General features: G+C 44.1%; 2 protein-coding genes across 2 annotated transcripts; both read left to right on the forward strand.

The window, feature by feature from the left end:
* The first annotated feature begins 1,376 nt into the window (after window positions 1–1,376).
* On the forward strand, window positions 1,377–7,926 carry LOC137097300 (GTPase IMAP family member 8-like). The gene is made up of 2 exons (XM_067469541.1): window positions 1,377–2,142; window positions 7,184–7,926. Exons 1-2 carry the CDS (start codon window positions 1,377–1,379, stop codon window positions 7,924–7,926), a joined length of 1,509 nt encoding a protein of 502 aa, XP_067325642.1.
* Window positions 7,927–7,929: 3 nt separating this feature from the next.
* LOC137097301 (GTPase IMAP family member 4-like) lies at window positions 7,930–10,898 on the forward strand. The gene is made up of 3 exons (XM_067469542.1): window positions 7,930–7,948; window positions 8,348–8,506; window positions 10,177–10,898. The coding sequence occupies exons 1-3, from the start codon at window positions 7,930–7,932 to the stop codon at window positions 10,896–10,898; spliced, it is 900 nt and encodes a 299-aa protein (XP_067325643.1).
* Window positions 10,899–11,723: the final 825 nt, after the last annotated feature.

The raw sequence follows: 11,723 nt of genomic DNA on the forward strand, positions 1-11,723 counted from the left end.
CCCCAGCCTTTCCCAGGTCCCAGGCTCTCTTTTCTATTTCAGTTTGCCCCTTTCCCTACTACAGTTTCCCATTTTCTCAGCCCATTTCTTGCCCCAGTCTTTCCCATTTTTCCAGCCCCCTTCCCCACCTCAATCTTTCCCACTTGCCCCCTTGCCACTTCAATCTTCCACCATTCCAGGCTCCCCTTTGCATCCCCGTCTTGCTCATTTTGCAGTCTTACTTTCCCCATTCCAATCTTTTCCAGCTGCTCCTCTTCACCACCCCAATTTCCCCAGCTTTTCTCAACCCCCCCCCCCCCACACACACACTAGACTGGAGACTTTCCTACTTTTCCTGCCCCTCTTTTCATCCCAATCTTTCCCAGATTCCAGCCCCCCTTTCACACCTGAGTCATTCCCCCTTCCCACCCCAAATCTGTCCTACTTTTTCAGCTACCCCCTTTCCACTTCATTTCCCCACTTTTTCAACCACCCAATCCCAACCCTTTCCCACCCCCTTCCCAAATTTTTCTCCCTTTTTCTTATTCATATACACACAGCATTTCCCCCAAAATGTATACCATAGTGAAAATAAACTAGAATAATGGTTTAATCAGAGTTGGACAGTCTTATCTTAAATTACAGTTTTATGTAAATATTCGAAAACATTTAACCTACAGATGCCTCACTTATGTAGTTTTATTGGTATCTATTTTTATTTGGAAATTTACCAGTAGCTGCTGGATTTCCCACCCTTGGCTTATACTCGAGTCAATAAGTTTTCCCGGTTTTTGTGGTAAAGTTAGGTGCCTTGGCTTATATTCAGGTCGGCTTATATGGTAAGTCCAATACCATCTTTGGTGGAACTCACTAATTGCAGGAGAAACTGTAACTCCCTCATGTCTGAACATATTTTCTTCAAACTTCCCAATGCCAAGGTCTATTTTCCCCAAGTCTCTCCAGTATTTTCTGTTGATCGTGGGAGTTCTGTATGCCAAGTTTGGTTCAATTCTATTGTTGTTGTAGTTCAGAATTATCTTTGATGGCAGGGGAACTATACATCCCAACAACTTCCAAATGTCAGAAAAATAACTCCAAAATTCTCCAGTAATTTCTGTTGGCTATGGGAGCTCTACCAAGCTTGTTCAATTCCATTTTTGTTGGAGTTCAGAATGCTCTTTGATGGCAGAGGAACTATAAATCCCAGCAACTGCAACTTCCAAATTTCAAGATCCATTTCCCTAAACTCCACCATTGTTCAAATTTGGGCATATTGAGTATTCATACCATATAAAGTGCAGCAGCATTTAGTCAAAGGCATTGAGAGAGAGAGAGAGAGAGAGAGATGTATACGACTGGGCTGCATTTCAAAAGGCACTTATAGTCCCATCTCAGTGATGCTGAACCTCTTCATTTTGTTCCTCTCAGGGCCCGGAAGATCAAATGAGGAGGAACGAGAGTTGCGGATTGTGCTTGTGGGGAAGACGGGAGGAGGGAGAAGTGCCTCCGGGAACACCATTCTGGGGGAAAAGAGGCTCAAGTCTGAACTTTCACAGAAGCCAGGGACCCAGGCATGTGTCAAGGAAGAACGGGCAGAGAAGTGGGAGGGGAAGAGGATTACCATCATTGACACTCCCAACATCTTTGATACCAGCCTCCAAGAACCACAGAAATCCCAGGAGATCCAGAAGTGCCGAGATCTGGCCAAGCCTGGGCCTCACGCTCTGGTGTTTGTGACCCAGGTTGGCTATTTCACTGAGGAAGACATCGTGGCTTTGAAGAAGGTGGAGGAGCTCTTTGGCCAGGAGGCCACAAAGTACATGATTGTCCTGTTCACCCGCAAGGAAGACCTGGACACAGTGGGCGGTCTAGAAGATGATGTAGAGACATCAGGCAACCCAACCTTGCAGGATTTGGTCAAGCAATGCCAGGGTCGATGCTGTGCCTTCAACAACAAATTGACAGGGAAGGAAGGAGCCTACCAAGCCACAGAGCTGCTCTCTCTGGTTGAGAAGATGGTGCGGCAGAATCAGGACAGACCGTATCTCATGGAGCCTCCTGAGAAGGAGATGGAAGTGCAGACAGCAGATGGGGCATCTTCAGAGGAAAGTGAATCAGGGGCGTCTGCAAGGAAATGTGACAAAAAGGAGACTCCCGAACCAGGTAAGCCCAATGAAATTCACTTAAGGGATGGTCAATTCTCCAGGAGGTAAAAGTCCTGGAAGATCTTTGGATAGAACAATATTTACATTCCCACACTGCAGTGTAATGTCAGGGCAAGGTATGATAAATGGTTCAAAACCATTTAGAATGGCTTTTAACAATGTGAAACCATGCCTATGACTGCAATGAATTACATCTCAAAGATTGTCATGAAAATACACACACACACATATGTTGCCTCAAACTGGCTATTAAATGGGAGCTATTCTACACATCTTAATATTCCAGAATTGCATGTCTTTGTCTGCTGAGACTGATCAGTCCATAGAACATGTTCTTTAGAAACACCGGACTCGTTTTTGTTCTGGTCTCCAGATATACAGGCTTGGCCTGGGAAAGCCTGGGTGCTGAGCCCCGTCTTCCCAAGGGGTTCTGCCTCCTCCATTCCCTCTCGCCTGCCTGTAAATGAGCCAAGAACAGGCAGCGAGGAGGAGGAGGAGGGGGAGGAGGAGGGGGGGGCATAGCAACAGTTTGGTTTTGCCTCCCGGTAGTGTTTGGTTGCTCTGTGAATTAGAACGGCATCACAGAGAGTTACAACATTTTCGTAACTCACACAAAACTACAGGGTTAAAGTTTTGATTCTTAATTTTTTTGGTGTGGGTGCCACCCTTGACTTGGAGTTTTGCATCATATGTACAAATCTAATGAATTAGATCCAACATATGGCATACAAATGAAATTTTTCACAGGCCTATGATATATGTGCGTGTGTATACATTTCACATATGTACAATTTCTCTCTTTGTTTGCTTGTGTTGTCCTTGCTTCTTCATTTCAATTGTGAACTAAACTCTTTTCTTCAAAATCAATAAAAAATGGTAGAAATTAAGGAGAAGTCAGCAAAGAATCTGCCGGTGAAAGAAGGATGTCCAGGAGGAAGGACAAGGGACAAGGCGCCAAGTGAGGCGAGAGAAAAGAGATCTGTTGATGAAGAGCAACCAATGACTGTGGATGGTAGGATTAAGAGCTATAACATCCTGAGCATGAACCTTCTACGTGCTAACCTCACCTATAGTTGAGTGGGACCTAGGAGCAGGATCAGAACGTTACCCAGCATTCCTCTCTCCTCATGACTTCATCCCAATCTATTCCATATTGCACCAGCGTCCTGGGACTGGGCCAGGAGGGGACAACCCTCTGACTGCTTTGTGCTTGGCAGAACCATCTGTCTTAGGGAGCTCCTTTGTGGGTGACTCAGGGAAAGCCATCTGGAGAGGAGACGAGAGATTCCCCCTCTCTGGAGTGGTTATCTTAGTTGGTCAAGAGCCTGCTGATAGAGGGAGGCATTTGTAATAAGGGGGAGGCCGAGAGAAGGCCATGGGGAGGAGAGCATTACCATCCCTGATTAAATGACCTACCTGCTATTTTGCAGTTCTGGGTGCCTATATCTGATGAAGGTGCTCAGGACAGACGTGGGATTCCTCTGTTCTCTTAGTGATGCTCCTCTGGGCTGATGTCTCCATTCCCAACAGAGCTCAGGGAGTGCAAACGAGGCAGGAGGAGATTGGCTGATGGTGACTATGGGGAAGAGGAGGAGGGAGAAGTGCCTCTGCAAACACCATTCTTTGGGGAAAGGGATTGAAGTCTGAACTTTCACCCAAGTCAGCGACCCAGACATGCTTTAGGGAAGGACAGCCTGAGAACTGGAGGGGGAAGAGAACTACCATCATTGATGAGTGGGGTTGTGTGATTTCACAGATGACCCCTCATAGAAGCACATTTACAGGGATGCAACCTGTCTTTAGTAATCTAATTCATCAAATTACAAGGTGAGAATAAAGGCGAATGATAGAAGGACAGGAGAGATACCCATTTTAAATGGTACAAAACAAAGGTGACCATTATCCCCCACTCCATTTGTAATATCAATAGAAATACTAACCGAAAGTATTAGCAATACAGTGCTCCCTCGCTATATTGCAGTTTGTTATTGTGGACTCGCTGTTTCACGGGTCCGCAATGAGCAGGGGGGGGGGGGGGAGGAGCTGTGGTGGGGCAGAAGGAGGAAAAAGAGGAGGCTTGTGGTACCCAAGTGCTGGGACTTACCCTGGGGCTTGTCTCCGGGCTCTTCAGCGGTGGCCTCCTCCTCCTCCTTGCCACCTCCGCTGCTTCCCACTCCTTCCTCGGCCTCAGCCCAGCCTGGCAGTGCCACCAACGGCGCCCAAGGGACCTCCAAGGCAGGGAGCCACAGAGATGGCAAAGAGGACAAAGCCACTGCCGAGTGGGCGGAGCATCCCTACTTCACAAATTTTCACTTATCGTGGGTGGTCCTAGAACGGATCACCCAAAGTAAGTGAGGGAACACTGTAGCACCAATTGGACAGGGTATAAAATAGAAAAGGAAGGTGGAAAAAAGAAAGAAATAAAGCTGAATCTCTTTGCCGATGACGCAATGATTATTACCAATCAACCGTTAATCATGATAAAAGGTATGATAAAAAATGGGAAGCGTTTAAGACTATATCAGGATTATTCATTAACACCAAAAAGCCAGAGATACTATGTCTTAACACCCCACCAAGGGAACAATTGGAGATTAGGAAAATATCAGGATTAAAATTAGGATCAAAGAAGCTAAAATGTTTAGGAGTGTGGATATATAAAAATCCAAAGAGTATAGTTAAGGGGAATTACAAACAAAAATGGAAAATAATAGAGAAACGTCTTAAGAATTGGGAAGGGAAAACCTTAACAAGAGTGGACAGAATAAGGGCATTGAAAAGGTTCATAATACCAAAATTATTATATATATTCCAAATATTACCAAATACAGTAGAGATGAAGATGTTAAAGACATGGGACAGAAGAATAAAAATATGGGCAGTTGGAGGGAAAAGACCCAGAATAAGGGACAAATGGTTAAATGCAAAAGAGGAAGAGGGAGGCTGGGGGATCCCAAGATTAGAAGTCTATCATGAGGCATTTCAAATCCAAAGATTGTTGGAAATACAGTATACAGGGGGGGAAATGGGTAAATATGGAGAAGATAATAAATAATATTAAAGAAAACGAAATAATATTTAGGGAATGGAAGAGGAGAGAGGACACAGAACTTAAGGAACCCTTTAAAGGAACATTAAAAGTGTGGGGGAAAAGAAAGAAGTTAAATCCAGGTAATGAGAATAAAATGGCAACTACATGGCAAATTAATTATAATAATGATGAAATTATAGGAAGAACATTGAGATTAATTGAAAGTAGAGGGAAAAGGTTAGTGGAGGATTTGCATACAGAAGACGGAAACCCTGTAGAATAAAAAGAAACTCAGAATTGGATTGGATCAGGGAACTGGATTTAAATCTGGGTTATAAGACAGGAAATTGGAGGGAAAAGTTAGAGAACAGGAGAGTCCATTTGAGAAGGTGATTATAGAATCATAGAATCCTAGAGTTGGAAGAGACCTCCTGGGCCATCCAGTCCAACCCCATTCTGCCAAGAAGCAGGAATATTGCATTCAAATCAATATTCAAATGATTAGGAAGTGTTTGAGAGAGGAGAAGGAGGTGGCAGGACAACTGTACGACCAAATCATAACAGTAAAAGAAGAAATAATAGAGGAAATTTTCCAAATACAGAGAATGGACATGGAAATGGAGAGGGAAGACATCCAAAGGGAAATAAGTAATACAGCAAAAGGAAAGTATAATGTATGAAGGGAAGCAAGAAGGAAAATGTTACAGAAATGGAACAGAACTCCTGCACAACTTTCACGCTTTGTACCAGGGATCAAGGAGAGGTGTTGGCATGGCTGTGAACAAAGAGGGGTATTTAATCATACAATATGGGGATGTGATTGAGTGCAAGAATGCTGGAGAATGACTGAAGGAGAAATCAATAGAATGTTAAATTTACAAATAGTAACAGTTAATAAAAAATGTACTACATGCACGGGTAACAGGAGCGAAGAAAATACAAGAAGAAGAATGGATTGACAAATTAATAGTGTGTGCACAAATTGTTTTAGTGAGTGGTTGGAAAGATAAAACAAAATGGACATTGACTAACTGGTATCAGTATATAGTTAATATGTTAAATGTGGAAACAACAAATTGTAAATGGAATAATATAGATAAAATTGAAAAGGTTACAATAAACAAGAGGATGTGGGAACCAGTTAGGAATTGTATTGTCGAAGGCTTTCATGGCTGGAATCTCTGCATTGTTGTAGGTTTTTTCGGGCCATATGGCCATGTTCTAGAAGCATTCTCTCCTGACATTTTGCCTGCATCTATGACTTCACCTCTGAGGATGCTTGCCATAGATGCAGGTGAAACGTCAGGAGAGAATGCCTCCAGAACAGTGGTTGTCAACCTGGGGTCCCCAGATGTTTTTGGCTTACAACTCCCAGAAATCCTAACAGCTGGTAAACTAGCTGGGATTTCTGGGAGTTGTAGGCCAAAAACATCTGGGGACCCCAGGTTGAGAACCACTGTTCTAGAACATGGCCATATAGCCTGAAAAAACCTACAACAACGCAGTTAGGAATTATTTAGAGAAGGTGCTAAGACTGATATTTCAAATGTAACTTCTGTAGTTTGATGTATAAATCGCATGTACAAGGAGGGGAAGGTGGGAGTGGGATAAAACAATAAAACATTAATTAAAAAAAGGATAGTTCATCAAATCATTAATTTATTGGAGGGGAAATGCATTCTTTATTTGCTTTAAGTTATCCTAAGCTAGAGGAGAGAAACTGAATGTCAGACAGGGGTTAAGTTTCACCCCCAACATTGCGACATTGCCTATCACGTCATCCCCATCCTCAAATGACTTTCTTAATTTACTTTTTGGGATTGGGTGGAACATGATATTAGCTATAGGAAAACCCATATAAAATCCAGCATTTGGTCAAAGGCATTGAGAGAGAGAGAGAGAGAGAGAGAGAGAGGTATATGACTGGGCTGCATTTCAAAAGTCACCTATAGTCCTATCTCAGTGATGCTGAACCTCTTGATTGTGTTCCTCTCAGGGCCCGGAAGAGCAAACGAGGAGGAACGGGAGTGGCGGATTGTGCTTGTGGGGAAGACGGGAGGAGGGAGAAGTGCCTCTGGGAACACCATTCTGGGGGGAAAGAGGCTGAAGTCTGAACTTTCACAGAAGCCAGTGACCCAGGAATGCATCAAGGAAGAATGGGCAGAGAGCTGGAAGGGGAAGAGGATTGCCATCATTGACACCCCCAACATCTTTGATGCCACCCTCCAAGAACCACAGAAATCCCAGGAGATCCAGAAGTGCCGAGATCTGGCCAAGCCTGGGCCTCACGCTCTGGTGTTTGTGACCCAGGTTGGCCGCTTCACTGAGGAAGACATCGTGGCTTGGAGGAAGGTGGAGGAGCTCTTTGGCCAGGAGGCCACAAAGTACATGATTGTCCTGTTCACCCGCAAGGAAGACTTGGACACAGTGGACGGTCTAGAAGATTATGTAGAGACATCGGGCAGCCCAGTCTTGCAGGATTTGGTCAAGCGATGCCAGGGTCGATGCTGTGCCTTCAACAACAAATTGACAGGGAAGGAAGGAGCCCACCAAGCTGAAAAGCTGCTCTCTCTGGTTGAGAAGATGGTGCAGCAGAATCAGGACAAGCCGTATCTCATGGAGCCTCCTGAGGAGATGGAAGTGCAGACAACAGATGGGGCATCTTCAGAGGAAAGTGAATCAGGGGCGTCTGCAAGTAAACGTGACAAAAAGGAGACTCCCAAAGCAGGTAAACCCAATGAAATTCACTAAGGGATGGTCAATTCTCCCGGAGGTAAAAGTCCTGGAAGATCTTTGGGTAGAACAATATTTACATCCCACACTGCAGCGTAATGTCAGGGCAATGTATGATAGACTCCATTTGGACACCAAGCAATCCTTTTTAAAAGATGATTTCAACAGACTAAGTTTTAGAATTTGAAATCTGATGGCTCAAAACCATTTAAAATGGCTTTTAACAAAGTGAAACCATGCCTATGAGCGCAATGAATTGCACCTCAAAGAATGTCATGAAAACACACACACACATGTGTTGCCTCAAATTGGCTATTAAATGGGAGCTATTCTACACATCTTAATATTCCAGAATTGCATGTCTTTGTCTGCTTAGATTGATCAGTCCATAGAACATGTTCTTTAGAAACACCGGACTCTTTTTTGTTTTGGTCCCCAGATATACAGACTTGGCCTGGGAAAGCCTGGGTGCTGAGCCCAGTCTTCCCAAGGGGTTCTGCCTCCTCCATTCCCTCTCGCCTGCCTGCAAATGAGCCAAGAACAGGCAGCGAGGAAGAGGAGGAGGAGGAGGAGGAGGAGAGGCATGGCAACATGTTTGGTAGTGTTTGGTTGCTCTGTGAATTGAAATGGCATCACAAAGAGTTATGACATTTTCGTAACTTACACAAAACTACTGGGTGAAAGTTTTGATTCTTAATTTTTTTGGTGTGGGTGCCACCCGTGCCTCAGAGTATTGCATCATATGTACAAATCTAATGAATTAGATCCAACATATGGCATAATAATGAAATTTTTCACAGGCCTATGATATATGTGTGTGTGTACATTTTACATATGTAAAATTTCTCTCTCTTTGTTTGCTTGTGTTGTCCTTGCTTCTTCATTTTAATTGTGAACTAAACTGTTTTCTTCAAAATTAATAAAAATGGTAGAAATGAAGGAGAAGGCAGGAAGAGATGTGCCAGTGAAAGAAGAAGGATGTCCAGAAGGAAGGCCAAGGGACAGAGTGCCAAGCGAGGCGAGAGAAGAGAGATCTGGTGAAGGAGAGCAACCAATGATTGTTGGAGGTAGGAATTAAGAGCTATAGCATCCTGAGCATGAACCTTCTACGTACTAGCCTCACCTATAGTTGAGTGGGGCCTAGGAGCAGGATCAGAACGTTACCTAGCATTCCTCTCTTCTCATGACTTCATCCCATTCCATCCCATAATGGACCAGCGTCCTGGGACTGGGCCAGGAGGGGACAACCCTCTGACTGCTTTGCGCTTGGCAAAACCATCTGTCTTAGGGAGTTCCTTTGTGGGTGACTCAAGGGGAAAGCCAACTTGAGAAGAGACGAGAGATTCCCTCTCTCTGGGGTGGTTATCTTAGTTGGTTGAGGGCCTGCTGATAGAGGGAGGCATTTGTAATAAAGGGGAGGCATGCAGGGGGAAACAGCACTACTACACCTAATCAAATGACCTGCCTGCTGTTTTGCAGTTCTGAGAGCCTGTATCAGATGAGGGTGCTCAGGACAGCGGTGGGATTCCTCTGTTCTCTTAGTGATGTTCCTTTGGGCTGTTGTTTCCATTCCCAACAGAGCTCGGAGGGGCAAACGAGGCAGGAGGAGATTGCCAGAGGGTGACTACGGGGAAGACGGGAGGAGGGAGAAGTGCCCCTGGGAACAGCCTTCCATGGGAAACGAAACTAGCTTTTTTATACATTTTATATCATTATATACATGATGTTAGCTATATAAACACACATGTTCTTACTTGATTCTCGAGTGACCTCAATGTTGCCTCAATTTGGCTATTGAATGGAAGTTATTCTACACACCTGAATAGTACACAATTGTGTTTCTTTGTCTGCTGAGACTGATTGATCCATAGTACATGTTATGTAGAAACACCTGACTCTTGTACTGGGCCCTGATATACACAGACTGGGCCTGGGAAAGCCTGGGTGCTGAGCCCAGTCTTGCCAAGGGGTTCTGCTTCCTCCGTTCCCTCTCGCCTGCCTGTAAATGAGCCAAGAACAGGCAGCAAGGAGGAGGAGGAGGAGGACTGATCAGCCTGGGAAGTGAGGGGTCGGGGAGAGTTTTGGCCCCTTAAGGAAGGAAACACCTCCCCTTCATACCCAGCCCCCAGATACCTTTATTCCTGCCAAATTACCCCTTGGCTTGCCATCTTGCTTCAAGGGTTCTTGCTAGCACCATTGGATCAGAAGCATAAAAGAGAGTTTCCCTTGCATGACAGATTCTTCTCTTGTTCCCTTCCCTTGTTTTAGACCCTGAACTGAGGATTGTCCTCGTGGGGAAAACTGGAGTTGGGAAGAGCGCCACAGGAAACACCATCCTGGGAAAGAAGCACTTTAAGTCTACCATGTCACCCAAATCAGTGACAAAAACATGTAAAAAGGAGGAGATTGTAATTGATAGCAGGAAAATTGTGGTTGTTGACACTCCTGGTTTTTTTGACAACAGTGTCACACCAGAGGAAACTTCCAAAGCACTTGAAAAGTGTGTAAAATGGTGCTCTCCAGGTCCACATGTAATTATACAAGTCATGACAGTGGGTCGTTTCACTCAGGAGGAAAAAGACGTGGCTCAGTTAATCCACAATAGTTTTAACTTTAATGCAAAGGATTACATGATCATTCTGTTCACCCGCAAAGATGATCTGGAAGGAGAGCCTTTGAAAGCATTCTTAAATAAAGGGGATGCAGTTCTTCGGAAGCAGATTGAGAGATGTGGGGGCCGTTGCCTTGCTTTCAACAACAGGGCTCAAGGTCAGGAGAGGGAAGAGCAGGTGAGGGAGCTGCTTGGCATGATCGATGCCATGCTGGAAAAGAACAGGCAGGCCCCCTTTTACTCTGAAGAGATACTCACCAGGGACCAAAAAGAGATAGAAAAAGAGTGCAAACGTCTGCAAGAGAAGGACAGGGAGCCGAAGAAGGGGAAGGAAAATTTTTCAAAAGATAAGAAAACCCTTTGGTGCAACATACTCTAATAGATGCAAGGGAATCCAAAACACAGCTTGGTGATACTTTTATTAGGCACGAGCCCTCAAAAACAACATTCACCAGCCTATGTTCTAACAGGTGAAGCCACTTTACATCCCAATAGAAGTCCACATGGTCACACAGTTCTCTAAATAACATATTTAGTTAAGCAGGGGGGAAAAAGGAATAGGATGGAATGTTTCTTTACCAGCCGGTAACTAATCACTAATGACACTCGAAGCAGCCATTACACTAGGAATATCCCAAAGCACTATTCATCTGCATGTATTCTGTATTTCCATTTATATTCCATTCCATTCCTGTAATGATTCAATTAAGCATTAAGTGTTAATCCTATTTGCTTCGGAGGAGTAATGAAAGCAACTGATTTGCCATAGCTTCTGTTCCCATAAGTTTATTTGTTTCACCTAATATTTGGGATTTATGATTTTGGGTGCAGAATTTGTAATGTTAGGTGTCAGATGATTAAGCGCCTGATGCTTAGGCAGTTTTTGATTTCAGTGATGTATTTCTTTGTTACTTTGATATAGCACTGTATTGCTTACTCTGAACTCTTATGAGAAAATACATGAAATAAACAGATTGTGGCTCCTGATGGAAGAGAGACATTATTTTAGACCTCTGTCTACACATGGACAATGCTGTATCCAGGGCCTATGTGGAGCTTTCACTTCAGCTCTATGTCTGTGGAAAACCCCACAGTGTTCATTTCTTTTTCTCACACGCATTTCATTCAAGATAACAGAACTCTAAGCAGAAACAGACTGGGGGAAAAAAAGAGTTACACAAAACAAGAACCATCTCCCTTTGCT

Source organism: Anolis sagrei, chromosome 6, assembly GCF_037176765.1.
Source record: "Anolis sagrei isolate rAnoSag1 chromosome 6, rAnoSag1.mat, whole genome shotgun sequence".
NCBI lineage: Eukaryota > Metazoa > Chordata > Lepidosauria > Squamata > Dactyloidae > Anolis > Anolis sagrei.